Source organism: Ananas comosus, linkage group 22 (genome assembly GCF_001540865.1).
Source record: "Ananas comosus cultivar F153 linkage group 22, ASM154086v1, whole genome shotgun sequence".
Taxonomy (NCBI): Eukaryota; Viridiplantae; Streptophyta; class Magnoliopsida; order Poales; family Bromeliaceae; genus Ananas; species Ananas comosus.
The window spans coordinates 9,293,762-9,305,717 of record NC_033642.1 but is presented as its reverse complement, the minus strand read 5'-3'; the positions used below and the strand labels follow the sequence as shown (position 1 = coordinate 9,305,717).

Genomic DNA, 11,956 nt, shown 5'->3' with positions numbered 1-11,956 from the left:
TTTTAAGAGTTTTGAAAAGTATCTCAAGAACTAAACTTACAAAAGCATCAGTTCGCTGAAGTCTCAGGACCAAGCAGTTTGTGATTTACTCAATATTTCTGTTCTTATGAGCATATGAAATATGATTTCAATCACTAACCGCAAGATTTGTATAAATAGGTGAAGAAAATGAGAGCGAGAAACGAAAAAGAAGCGAGCGATGCAGACCTGCAAGCATCCAAGATACAGGTGGAAGCAGCAGATGAAGCTGAGAACAAGAAAAAACAAATCGGAATGTAGCTCGTTACCTTTTATGTTCCTCCTAAACCAAACAGGAAATGTTAAGTGGTTGTGTAAAAAATAAGTTTTACTACGCCTGCGTAGTTTTGAATTTGAGCAAGTTTCATATTTAGTGAATTATAAGCTCCAAAAATCCATTATGTATCATATATTAGGATTTAGAAACAAGATTTTAATGTTCAATTGGAAATGATGATGGATTAATTTTCCATTTTTCAGTAATTAAGTAGAAAAACTAGGTGCATCTTAAGAAAATGGTTTTATATTTCATGATTGCTTATACATTATTCACCTTTCTTATTCAATATCTAACAGATCAAGCTGAGAAAGTTGCACAAGAAAATAAACAAAATTGGCGAAAAAATGGAAAAATAAAGCAGAATCTCCAAAAGAGATTGTAACAGGGCATTGTACAAAGAGAACAAGATGATGTTCTGAAAAGAAGATACAAGAAGAAGAGAATTATCAGAAACAAAATAAAGCAGTAGATTTTCACAAGATAAACTCCATATCTATGAAGATACCAAGATGTTCATTTCCGTAAAACCAAAACCCACTCCTAACAAGCGTATGAGAATGCATGCACAAACTAAAACTCTTTTGTGAAATGAAAAATATTGGCGTCGGTAGCAGGAAGCAGTTCACTTACTTTGTCGGAATAGCGCTTCGCGACGAATTCCTCTAGCAGAGAGAAAGCGATTCGAAAAGGTCGACTCAGTTCGCAAACACATTCAATCTCACTTGTGCTGTGACTTCCGGGTGAAGCTTAAGCTCGGCAATGTACTCCCCTGTTTCGCGGATCTCCGGTATGGAGATGATCCTTTTGTCGACATCCCTTTTGCAACAACAAGCAAAGAACACTATAAATCGAGTCTATTTATTCGTAAAACCAACATATGAGATGTGATTTCGAGAGATAAAGTAAGTACCTGTTGAGTTGTGCCTTTATTATATCAACGAGATCTTGTGCTGTAACACTGGGCAAATTTAAAGAAAAAGGTGGTAAAAATCCGTACGAGGAACTTAGGAACCGTTACATATTGTGAAAGAGGACCATGTTTTTATATCTTTATATTTAATACTTTTTCTCACGTCTAGACTCTAGATTTTTCGACAGACTCATAATATGGACTCGAATTAAATGGGATAAAATGTAGTATGTTAGGAGTCTGAAGTGATTCGAATTTAAAACATCATATTCTAATACCATGTTAAATTTAAAAACTGATGCATATAGAGAACGATGTTTTTATACTTTTTTATATTTAACATGAACCAAATACAGATCTTCGGGGATTGTATTGTGTAACTCACCTTCCGAAGATTTGTTTTCCTTTTCCGCCTTTGCGCTTCACCTTAAACGCTCCAACTGTTTGGAAAACTAGGGCTAGTTGTTGTGCCTCTTCTTTTACCTGATCAAACCGGAATGCGAACTCAACGACTCAAGAGGAAACTCGAAAGTGATGCATCAACAACTTAATTTGAATGCGTGAAAAAAAAACAATAATGTGATAATTCGCAAGGAGTAGAAGTTTACTACAGAAAAAGTTGTGATTTTGCTTTCTCCTTACCCGCGTTTTTTCGGCCTCTATTCTCTTCTCCTCCATTTGCATCTCCCTGAAATTAAACAGAAACAACAATGGAAAAATTGAAATGGGTCGAGAACAAATTGAGGTAACCTCAAAAAATAATAATCGCAAATCGAATAAAAACAAATGGGGTCTATTCTAAGTTCTAACACAGTAATGACACTAAAATTCTCTTCTTCTTTTTTTTTAATCTGTACTAAATAGTTTTGTAGCATCAAAAGTAGAAAATGGAACCCTATAAACAGATACTCTCATTTTAGCAATTCATCGGTAAGTTCTACACCCTACACCAACGTAATTCAGCAAAAAAAAATTTAGAAAAAAAACCTCAAAATTTACACAATTATACTCTTTTTGAAAAAAAACAATAGAGTAAGAATCTAAAAAAAATATTCAAAAAGAAATGTTAATTAAATTGAAAATGGAGGAAAAATGGGAACGAACTTGAGCAAGAGAGGAGTGACGATTTGGGCTTTGCCGAGAGGGAAGAGGTAGTTGCGATAATACCCGGCCTTCACCTCGAGCATCTGCCCCTTCTTCCCCAGCTCCGACACATCCTCCTTCAATATTATCTACCGCAAAAAAAAAAAAAGGGGGGGTAAATGGGCGTAGAAGGGTAGGGGGTGGTATGAGATTGGAGCGGCTCTTCTAGTTCTAAACCGACCTTACGAGTCTTCTGGGCCTTCTTCTGGGCGAGAATCGCCAACACCTTCCGAGTCTCCGCCGAGCGGCGAAGGGACCCGCCGAGTCGACTCGGCCCTGCCCATGCGACCGTCGTGGTGGATGGCGCTGCGGTGGTCGATGCCATCATCTCTCTCTCTCTCTCTCTCTCTCTCTCTCTCTCTCTCTCACACACACACACACACACACACACACACACACACACACACACACACTCTCTCTCCCTCTCCCTCTCTCTCTCTCTCTCTCCCTCTCTCTCTCTCCCCCCTTATCTACTGCTTTTGGAGTTTTGATCCCGAGTTTGAATTGGGCCGGGTTGGGCTTGAGTTGGGTTTGGTCCTTTAAGAGTCCATTAGTCTTAACGGGCTCTGCAGCACCCCTCTTTCAAAAGACAACATTATATTTTTTTGGGTAAACTTTAAATACCATCCACATAGTTTCGCACTTTCTCATTTTAGTATTTTATAATTTAAAGTGTATCAATTTAGTACCTTGTGTTTTCATTTTTTTCTTTTCGTCAGCCTTTCTATTAACTTTTCGTTAAATCATATACAAAAAACTTCGGATACCACACCTATAATTTATCAAATATTTACTTTAATGTCTTTTAATTTTAACTTTATCACTGATTTAACGAAAAAAATTAGTGAAGAGAAAAACCAAAAAAAATAAAACTATAGAATACGAAAGTGATACATTTTAACCCAGAGTGAAAAAATATAAAACCACATGGGTGGTATTTGAAGTTTACTTTATCTTTGTTTGATCCTCGAAGGGAAAACTTGTTAGTCCTGAAAATGTAATTTATTATAATTTCTATATTCAATTTTTAAAATTATTGTAATCTAGTTTTACAGTTTAATTTAATTTGATCAAATATTGATGTATCGCTAATGTAGACACCTTAATCAAACACTGCTTCATAGTTTGAGGACCATGAGTGTTCAAAAATGTCGGAAAGGGAGTGGATTTCTCCTTGAGTGCATGAATTTTCTACTCCAACCTAATACAAAGGAGTAAACTATCTCCTGATTCAAAATATTGGCATCTTAATGATCTATAAACCAAATAAATATTCAATCGCCTAGAAATCATCCTACAACGACGAGAGCGAAAACGAAGTTGCAGATGATTCATAGTAAGGCATGAAGTTAGAAGCAAGGAGAATGAATCTTAAGAGGAAAGCATTTCATGAAACAACAGTTTTCGGTATCAAAATCTCACTAACAATTCAAGAATAAGATCGAGCAAAAGTTTGTATTACATGACAGAGTAAATTGAATAACAGTATATTGTCCTCCCACACACACACACACACACACTCTTCACCAAATAAATTAGGGGGAAAATAATTACATTGTCTTACCCTGCACCATCTTATGGAAGTTGAATCAGGCGGCTAATTGTAAGAAGATCGGACTGGCGCAAGATCGTAAGAAACAACTTGGTGGATCAAAATATTCAGATCATTCCCGTATGTTCATCGCTTTATGCGCCTGGCATGGATAACATGACAAGACGAATTTATAAGAGTTTCTCAATAGTGAAAACTCCAATAGTAAAGAGTTTTCAAATCGCGATCAAACTCTGATCTCCAGACGGACAAAATAAGTTGCTGGTAACATTTTTGCAAGTAACTGATTAGCAGTTTCCCATCTTAATTACTCGGACTGCACAGTTAATTAAGTCAAGTAAAGAAGATTACCTTACTGTTTATTATTCAGGATTCTCTGCGCTTCCGCTCACCCACTGCCACATGCCACCTGACCTCTGCTTCTGAGCAGGAGCCACAGTTCGCTCAATTTGAGATTTTTGACGCCTTAGGGTTTCGAGCTCATGCTCTAGGGAACTAAAAGACTCCAATCTTTTCTGCGCAAAGGCAATTTGGGCCTACAATTTGAAACAAGAGTTGAAACAATAAGAAAAAATCATCCAAAAAAATAGAGGGAGAATTATTCATGAAAACTGAATCAGATTTACAACCTCCAGTTTGAGACATCTTGCGCTTTCGGCTTCCAGTTGACCTTGCACTGATTGAAGTTCCTTTGACAAGAATAATAGGGGTAAAAGAGATTATAAGCATGAGATTTAAGTAAAACAAGGCTTTCTTCGTTCCCAGAATGCAAACAGTACCTTTCCTAATTCGCTATAAGAATTGTTCACTGCATCAAGGTTGGTCTTAAGTCTCGAGTTCTCTTCTCTTACTTCTGTTAGTCTGGACTCCAAATTATTTTTTTCAGTGGTAAGTTCATCCACTTTAATAGCAAACTCCTGGGCACCATTAGGTTGTACTCCTTTGATATCTGAATCATCTACTGTATTGATATCAATGCTTTTTTCATCATTCGCACTTATTACAGCATAAGCAGCAGTTACGGAAGCTGCGGCTGCAGCTGCAGCTGGTGACTGGAGAAGTCGAGGTCGTAATGTATCCCTTGGCTTGGGTTTCATTATATAAATCTGTACACAAGTCACAAACTTTTATTGTTCTCAAAAGTCACAACTAATTTTATAAACCACACATTACACATGCACTCAAGCAGAGTACAAGTCCAATAAACAACGAGATAAAAAGAAATGGTAAGAATAGATGTATAATTTAATTAGCAACATGTGAAAGATCAGAAATGTTGATACACTTGAGACAACCAAAGAACAAAACAACACATCATTCTCAAAAGATTTTTCTTTTGCAAAAGCCAATACGCTTCCACTGTTTTAATGATTTTGGTTTTGCTATGTCCACCATGAATATAAGATCTCTAATTCATACCTCATTGTTATACTTGCCGTTGTAACCACCAAAGGCAATGATAAAATTTTCACCATCCACTGTCATCGCGGAAAGAGTAAGACCCTGTGAAGTCATCATAAGCCAGTAATATGCTTGAATATATTAGAACCAATCTAACATGTTGCATTAACAGTAGTCATGTAAACCTTAGTAAAATAAGGAAACAGCATGGCTGAAATTATAATCTACATAGAATATTCTTACTATAAAAAGAAAATTGAAAATAGTATTTTTTTTTGTTCTCATGTTTCTGAAGATACAAGTTCTATAGTTATTAAATCAGTTAAGGCTGCATAAGACTACCCCAATACTTTCTAACCCTTGGATATTTCAAAATTCAAATAAATAAATCCTCCATTATATTTGACTTTCAAAAGAAGCATATAGTTAAAAGTGTACATATATAACTATCTTTTAGATCTGATCGAGAGGCATCAGTGCCAACCTCACTAGCAAGTGGATCTCGTACGGTTACACTAGCAGCAACCGACCAGACAAACTTGGATGTGTTCAAGACAATTGTCTCAGTAGCACCTGTAAACATACTTTTAGGCGTTAGAAATGCAACAACTAAATTGCAGCAAAAAAATAAAAAGAAAACATAATCTCTTCTATAATACTAATGGAAGTTCCGAGTCAAAAGTAATTACCACTTTTATTATCTCCACCACCAACTATGTACCAGTTCTCTTCAATAAGGGTGCTAGCATGACCACCCCTAGGAGTTACATATGTACCCTGAGTTTCCGGTTGAGACCACTCCATCTGTAATGCGAGACTATCTATAGTAAAGTTCTAATATTTTTTTTCAAATAAATATGTGCATCGATTAATCTCCATGAAGAAAATGTTTATGTATCCATTGAATTCATAATTATGTCCGGGGAAGAAAGTGGGTGCTATGGTGGCTAAGCTAGGACGATTTACATTTTCAAACAGGGCATACAAGTTTGCACAAATCTGGCACAATTTTGTCACTTAGTTCAGGCATGCATTCTAACAGTATAAATAAGCTAGGATTGAAATACATTATCAAACAGGGCATATAAGTTTGCAGAAATCTGGCACAATTGTGTCGCTTACTTGGGGCATGCGTTCTAACAGTATCAATGTTTAGTAATATTTATCTAACCATATGATATAGGTTTAAAAGAAAAACAATATGAAGGGGACTTACAGTTTGCAAGTCAAGTAGATGTAGATCATTGAAACAAGGAGAATAAGAAGACCCACCAAAAATCAAAAGGTACTGGTCCGCATAAACTACAGCTGTGTGATCGTACCTAGGTGCTGGAGCTGCTTTCCTATTCAAGAATAGAAAAAGTTAACAAAACTTCTAAGTGTGTAAAGCAGCCACCACAGTTCAAGAAAAATATATCCTTACTCCACAGTTCAAGAAAAATATATCCTTACTTGGTTCTTACTGCTTCCCATGTCATAGTATTCAAGTCAAGAATATAAAGGTCATTCAACAGCCGCCTCCTATTATCTTCTCCGCCAAACATAAACAACAGAGAACCAACTAGAGATATAGATTGCCCTCCTCTAGCTATCTGACACAGAAAAATTTTGCATAGATTCAATTCTTTGAAGAAGAGTCAAATTCAAGTTCTTGACATTATCCAAAAAAAGGAGTCTTTAGAAATTACCGGAGCTTCTCCATTGGTAGCTGGAGCAGACCAGCTGTGAGTTTCTAGATCAATCAACCAAACTGCATCCAGTAGTTAGAATAAAAAATAAGGGCTAGTATTTTGGGGTTAAAAAAAAAAAAGTGTTTTTGTCCCCCACATGTAATAAAAATTCAATGGGCATGAAAATTTTTATCACAAAGGAGATACCCATAATAGTTTGGATAAGCAAACAATATTGTCGGCAAGATATCGTTTGAATGTTTATTATTATCAGCAAAACAATGACTTCTGTGGCACAAAAGAGGGTCTTAATTAAGTATTATTTTATGCACATCAGCATGTCATGTTAACAGTCAACTAGTGAATCTAAATGAACAAAAATTCAGTATAATTTAAATAATATGAAACCAGAAATATTCACGCTCATAGTTCGTAAGTACAAAAAAGACCAGTTATGCTTTTAAGAAAAGTATCTTTTTGGAGCAGACCTTTTACAGTATCGGATGATTCCTTGCAATGACCAGCAACAACTACCAATTTATTTTCCCACTTAACCTGTGAAATGACACAATTCCATTTAGCCTCAAACTGTAGTGAGCGGGATGAGAATTCGGACAAAAAGTTCATACCACGCTATGGCCTGCTGATGCTGGGAAAACTTGATCCGAGATAACAGTGTCTGATTTTGAACGTTTTGGATCCATATTTGCGCTTACAGTGGACCATTTCAAAGTCCTAAAATCAAAAACCTGTGGAATTTGTCACACCATTTCAAAGTCCTAAAATCAAAAACCTGTGGAATTTGTCACTCAATTATCATTTGTGACAAGAGATATGCAATTTAGATTTCAATGGGCGCGTGAGACCTGAACATCCGACAGATAACGGCCATTTCGACTTCCCCCAATCACATAGAGCTTGTCCTGCACCACTTCTGCAGCATGCTATCATATCCAAAAATGAGAAAATGTTAGCTACAAACATAGAATATATTATTCATCCTCATATCGCAACAAAATTCATAAAGAAACAGAAGGAACGAAATTATCGAACGGACAAAAGAAAATAAATTAGAGATGAGAAAAGTAACTGCCGATAGCCAGTCACAATATGAAAAGGCAAAAATAGCAATTCAAAGCTGAGAAACATGTAATGTTGTACCTTATAGCGAGCTGACGGGCGCCAATCATCAGGATTAACTAAAACCCACTTATCATAGGGCACAGCGGATAAAAAATCAGTCACATTTGAGATCCGATTAACATCTTTCTCTCCCATTCCAATTGCTGAAAGGAGATAACAATTATTAGATTTCCTGGTACAACGGTGAGTGATCATCACAGTATCACCATGAACAAAGATAGCTTGTAAGCGGAACATGTACAAATATACTTGATAAATCATCATATATAACTGCTACGCATATGGGAAATGGGAAAGCATAAAGAACCCATAATTGCAGAAGTTCCCATGACGCTTCTATAAAAGCGCAATGAAATATCTGTAAACAACAGGATTACCAGGTCAAATCTGACTAGCAAGTCAACTGAATCATTCATTGTCGAGGACTTTTAAATACTTTTAAATCTAATATCTCCACTACTGCTCAAAAAACAGATAACAAACATCATGCATGCACAAACGGGCTTTGAGATCCCACATGTTCATCAGTGTAATATAAGCCCCAACTGGCACAATGAATAAAGAGCAGAGAATCATATACACTACTAAGTCGAAACCTAATGACTGGTGTCTTGATTCAATAGGTTCCGAATTTGTGCGTCCAATCCTGACGTGTGCGGCAATATACCTGTCTCCTTCGCAAAGTGGTAATTGAGCTGATTATTCTATAATTATTTCCTAATTGTGGAATTAAAGCCATTAATTTGGCCATTCTCTCTGTCCAGTAGTATCCGGGAATCTGAAGCTACTCTATTAAGCATTATAGTGCTCCCTGAGTTCATGGCATGTAAACTTCAAGTATTGAGCAGGAAAAAGATGTACATAGCAGTAGTTAAATAAAAGAGTAGCGGATCGGATACAGTCAAAAATAAAAAGTGAATTGGACTTGAGGGATCATTGCATCATTTATACATGAAGCTGAGATTGTTGAGGTGTTTGGATTTAAAAAATTAGAAACACATGAAGAAATGAACGAGATCGAAGATCGAACCTATTGGCTTGACCATTTGAATTCAATGGGTTCCAAATGTGTGCATCAAATCCCTGTTTGTGGTGGAATCGAGCTTTCTCGTCTCCCAACACAATCCTGTGAACATCCAAAACACCGCAAAATTCGATTTTACCACTTCAATGACGAACAATTTTGCAAATAAACTCCAAATTAAGTAAAGGACTCCTAAAAACCACACAAAATTGCGGAAAAAAAAACAACTTGTAATGCAACAATGAGATCGAATCCGAGATCGGATCTTTTACCTCTCAACTAGATCGAAGCCGAAGGGTTTGGGAAGGAGATTGAGACGGGGATCAAAGCGAAATCGATCTCCCCCTCTCCACCCGAAGAAGATGATCGAGGACAAAGACGAAGGGAGAGGCGAAGCGAGGAAACCGATCCCTCGCCTTCGGGTCGGGTACGGGTATATATAGTCCTCGGATCTGCCTCCGAAGTGAGGCCCACTACCCAAGTCCATCTCGGCCCAATCCAAGGCTCATATGGGCCGAACTTAATTTAGGCCGAGAATGGCTTGGGCTCCACATATCAAAAAAAAAAAAAAAATTACTGGCTCAAAATTCAGTGAAAGTAAATAATAATAAGAAAATAAATTAAATAATAAATATGGTAATTAAGTAGCATATTTATACAACGAAAATTGGAGAGGGTTATACATTTAGTGAACAAAAAAACCATTATTCATTATTGACTTTTAAAACAAAGTGAGTTTGGTGTACTGAAGCGTTCCTAACTCGAGCTTGAATAATGCGAATACGCATTCATTGTTGCACATGTCGAGATCATCTCTAATAGTTTGAGTCAATATATATTTATCTTTGTCGAAAACCTTTCGTAATGTTGATCTTAAGTTTATCCTATATATTTATTTTGGATTAATTATAAATTTTAAACAGAGTGTTAAGTAAATTTAGGTTTAATGAACTTAAATCTAAGCGGGTGAGAGTGCCCGACATAGATCCGAGAAGCTAGTATTGTAGCTTCTTTATATAATTATAAATAATAATAGGGATATTTTTGGGAGCGTGCATGGCACTTCGTGCTATTTAAATATTTTTTAGCTATGATATGAGATTATTTTCTTAGATCTTGCGACATGTTGTATGTGCACCAAATTGGCCAAAGTAAGCAACATGATCAATGCCAATCCTATTGGTTAGCTCAAGTTTTAAATATTCTAGTTTCAAACTTTCAATAATTGATAAGGTTTTTAATATTTGGGCTTTAAACACTAATACCATACATGATTTTTCCAATAATTTGATAAAAAATTAGTTACAAAGCAATGTACTTGCATCAAATTAAGAGAGTGATGTGGCAACTGATTGAATCGCGTCATTTCATTCGATTTTCGTCTATATTATCATCAACTCAATTTTACCGACCGTTCCTAGCGTAAGTGGTAGGAGGTTTGATTATTGGTATTCAAAGTTTTAAGTTTCAAACTTGGTTACTTTATATTTTTAGTTAAATTTATTTTATTAAAAAATTTGAATGAAACAGTAGCATGCTACTATTTTCTTTAAAAAAAAATTTATCATCTTGATTTTAATTTAGAAGCTATCCCATTGTGTACTTTTTCGATTTAGTTTAGTGCCATTTTGCAAGGCATTAATTCTAAGTTGGACTATACATACTCCTCCACCTAGCTTACACTTAGTTGGCCTCACACAAGATTAAAAAAAAAATTAAGATTATTTGTAGCACATGGTGTAACACCCAAGGAATAAGTTTACCCACCAATCAAAAGGCTTTTTATTAGTGGTTGCCCATTAACAAAGCTAAGTACTTACAATCCAAGAGAGAGAGAGAGAGAGAGAGAGAGAGAGAGAGAGAGAGGCATTGACTCCTAATATAGAGAGGCAAAGCCAATAATAGAGACAAAGTATATATATAATCTCAATATGAATGAGAAATCAAGTGAGTGTTTATGCTTGATGTATCTCCCCAGGCATTAACTAGCTAAATTTATCGATTTGCTGAGTTATTTTTAATTCTTAAGTAACAGAGACGGTTAGACAGATCAAATAAATTAAATCTAATCAAATTTAATGAATCTAGCTGATGATATGAAAAGTAGATCTATTAATAATATTACCCTTTTATTTTGCTTCTCCAAGTGTATTTAGTGCGTGATTGTGCTCGTATAATTAAGAGCTTGTTTGGGATTAAAGTTAGCTAATTTTGTCGCGCGACAAAGCTGCAGAATTTTATTTACAATATCCAATTAATATAGCATGCTCCACACACCAAATTTTAGTAAATTTTTTTTTTTTCGACAACACGTCCTTTAATTTGTTACCTAAATATGAACGGCGGTAGCTATGGAATTTGTTTATTTTTTACTTATCGAATTTGACCAGATACAATGAATTTGATTTGAATATAAAGTAGATATGTGTATAATAGCACTATATAGAGTGGGCTGGTATGCTTCTGGAAGCACGAAGCCCTCCGTGCTTCCAAGTTGTTTTCGATGTTCGGACTTTCGAATCGATGATCGGCTCCGTTAGAGTTGATCTAGAGTATTTGAAGTACCTAGAAAATAAATTTTGTGATTTTTCGATATCATTTGCCTAGTGATCGAAGGGGCTCAAAATCAATAATTTTAACGGCCGTGGTGAGCCGGCTGCAAGTTTAACGGCGTAGAAATATCCAAATCACATGAAATTTTGATAGAAAATTCTTTATACCATATAAAACAAGATCAATAACTTTGATCTAAAATTTTAATGTCATATCATCATATTTTGTAAGATTTTTATTTTCAGCCGTTGATTTTGAGCCA

The 11,956-nt window shown here is 35.8% G+C and overlaps 2 protein-coding genes across 5 annotated transcripts; both read right to left on the bottom strand.

Moving 5' to 3' along the window:
- On the bottom strand, window positions 1-2,763 carry LOC109727718 (50S ribosomal protein L9, chloroplastic). 3 transcript variants are annotated; one of them, XR_002220820.1, is made up of 7 exons: window positions 2,533-2,763; window positions 2,313-2,440; window positions 1,851-1,896; window positions 1,594-1,691; window positions 1,209-1,256; window positions 929-1,114; window positions 1-247 (listed from the first exon to the last, which is right to left on the bottom strand). XR_002220820.1 is itself a non-coding variant. In XM_020257898.1 (6 exons), exons 1-6 carry the CDS (start codon window positions 2,677-2,679, stop codon window positions 994-996), a joined length of 588 nt encoding a protein of 195 aa, XP_020113487.1. In that variant the 5' UTR covers window positions 2,680-2,762; the 3' UTR covers window positions 726-993. The 3 variants fall into 3 exon arrangements, 1 of the variants encoding a protein (XP_020113487.1); XR_002220821.1 differs by lacking the exon at window positions 1-247 and adding an exon at window positions 623-713; XM_020257898.1 differs by lacking the exon at window positions 1-247 and having other exon boundaries at window positions 726-1,114; window positions 2,533-2,762.
- Window positions 3,753-9,547, bottom strand: LOC109727602 (acyl-CoA-binding domain-containing protein 4-like). 2 transcript variants are annotated; one of them, XM_020257762.1, is made up of 16 exons: window positions 9,414-9,547; window positions 9,148-9,243; window positions 8,136-8,260; window positions 7,841-7,918; window positions 7,604-7,723; window positions 7,463-7,529; window positions 6,993-7,054; window positions 6,757-6,896; window positions 6,521-6,647; window positions 5,994-6,108; window positions 5,789-5,877; window positions 5,323-5,406; window positions 4,683-5,009; window positions 4,533-4,592; window positions 4,255-4,439; window positions 3,753-4,045 (listed from the first exon to the last, which is right to left on the bottom strand). In XM_020257762.1, the coding sequence occupies exons 2-15, from the start codon at window positions 9,161-9,163 to the stop codon at window positions 4,266-4,268; spliced, it is 1,584 nt and encodes a 527-aa protein (XP_020113351.1). In that variant the 5' UTR covers window positions 9,164-9,243; window positions 9,414-9,547; the 3' UTR covers window positions 3,753-4,045; window positions 4,255-4,265. The 2 variants fall into 2 exon arrangements, with proteins under 2 accessions (XP_020113351.1, XP_020113352.1); XM_020257763.1 differs by lacking the exons at window positions 9,148-9,243; window positions 9,414-9,547 and having other exon boundaries at window positions 7,604-7,767; window positions 8,136-8,194.

Excerpts from the sequence above, each read along its gene's own strand:
- LOC109727718 (XM_020257898.1), bottom strand. The coding sequence starts at position 2,679 with ATGATGGCATCGACCACCGCAGCGCCATCCACCACGACGGTCGCATGG. Across the intron at positions 2,441-2,532 it reads AGGCCCAGAAGACTCGTAAG|ATAATATTGAAGGAGGATGT; the intron begins GTCGGTTTAGAA and ends TTTTTGCGGTAG. Across the intron at positions 1,115-1,208 it reads ATAAAGGCACAACTCAACAG|GGATGTCGACAAAAGGATCA; the intron begins GTACTTACTTTA and ends TTGTTGCAAAAG.
- LOC109727602 (XM_020257762.1), bottom strand. Across the intron at positions 6,648-6,756 it reads TGGGAAGCAGTAAGAACCAA|GAAAGCAGCTCCAGCACCTA; the intron begins GTAAGGATATAT and ends ATTCTTGAATAG. Across the intron at positions 5,407-5,788 it reads GAGATCCACTTGCTAGTGAG|GGTCTTACTCTTTCCGCGAT; the intron begins GTTGGCACTGAT and ends ATGACTTCACAG.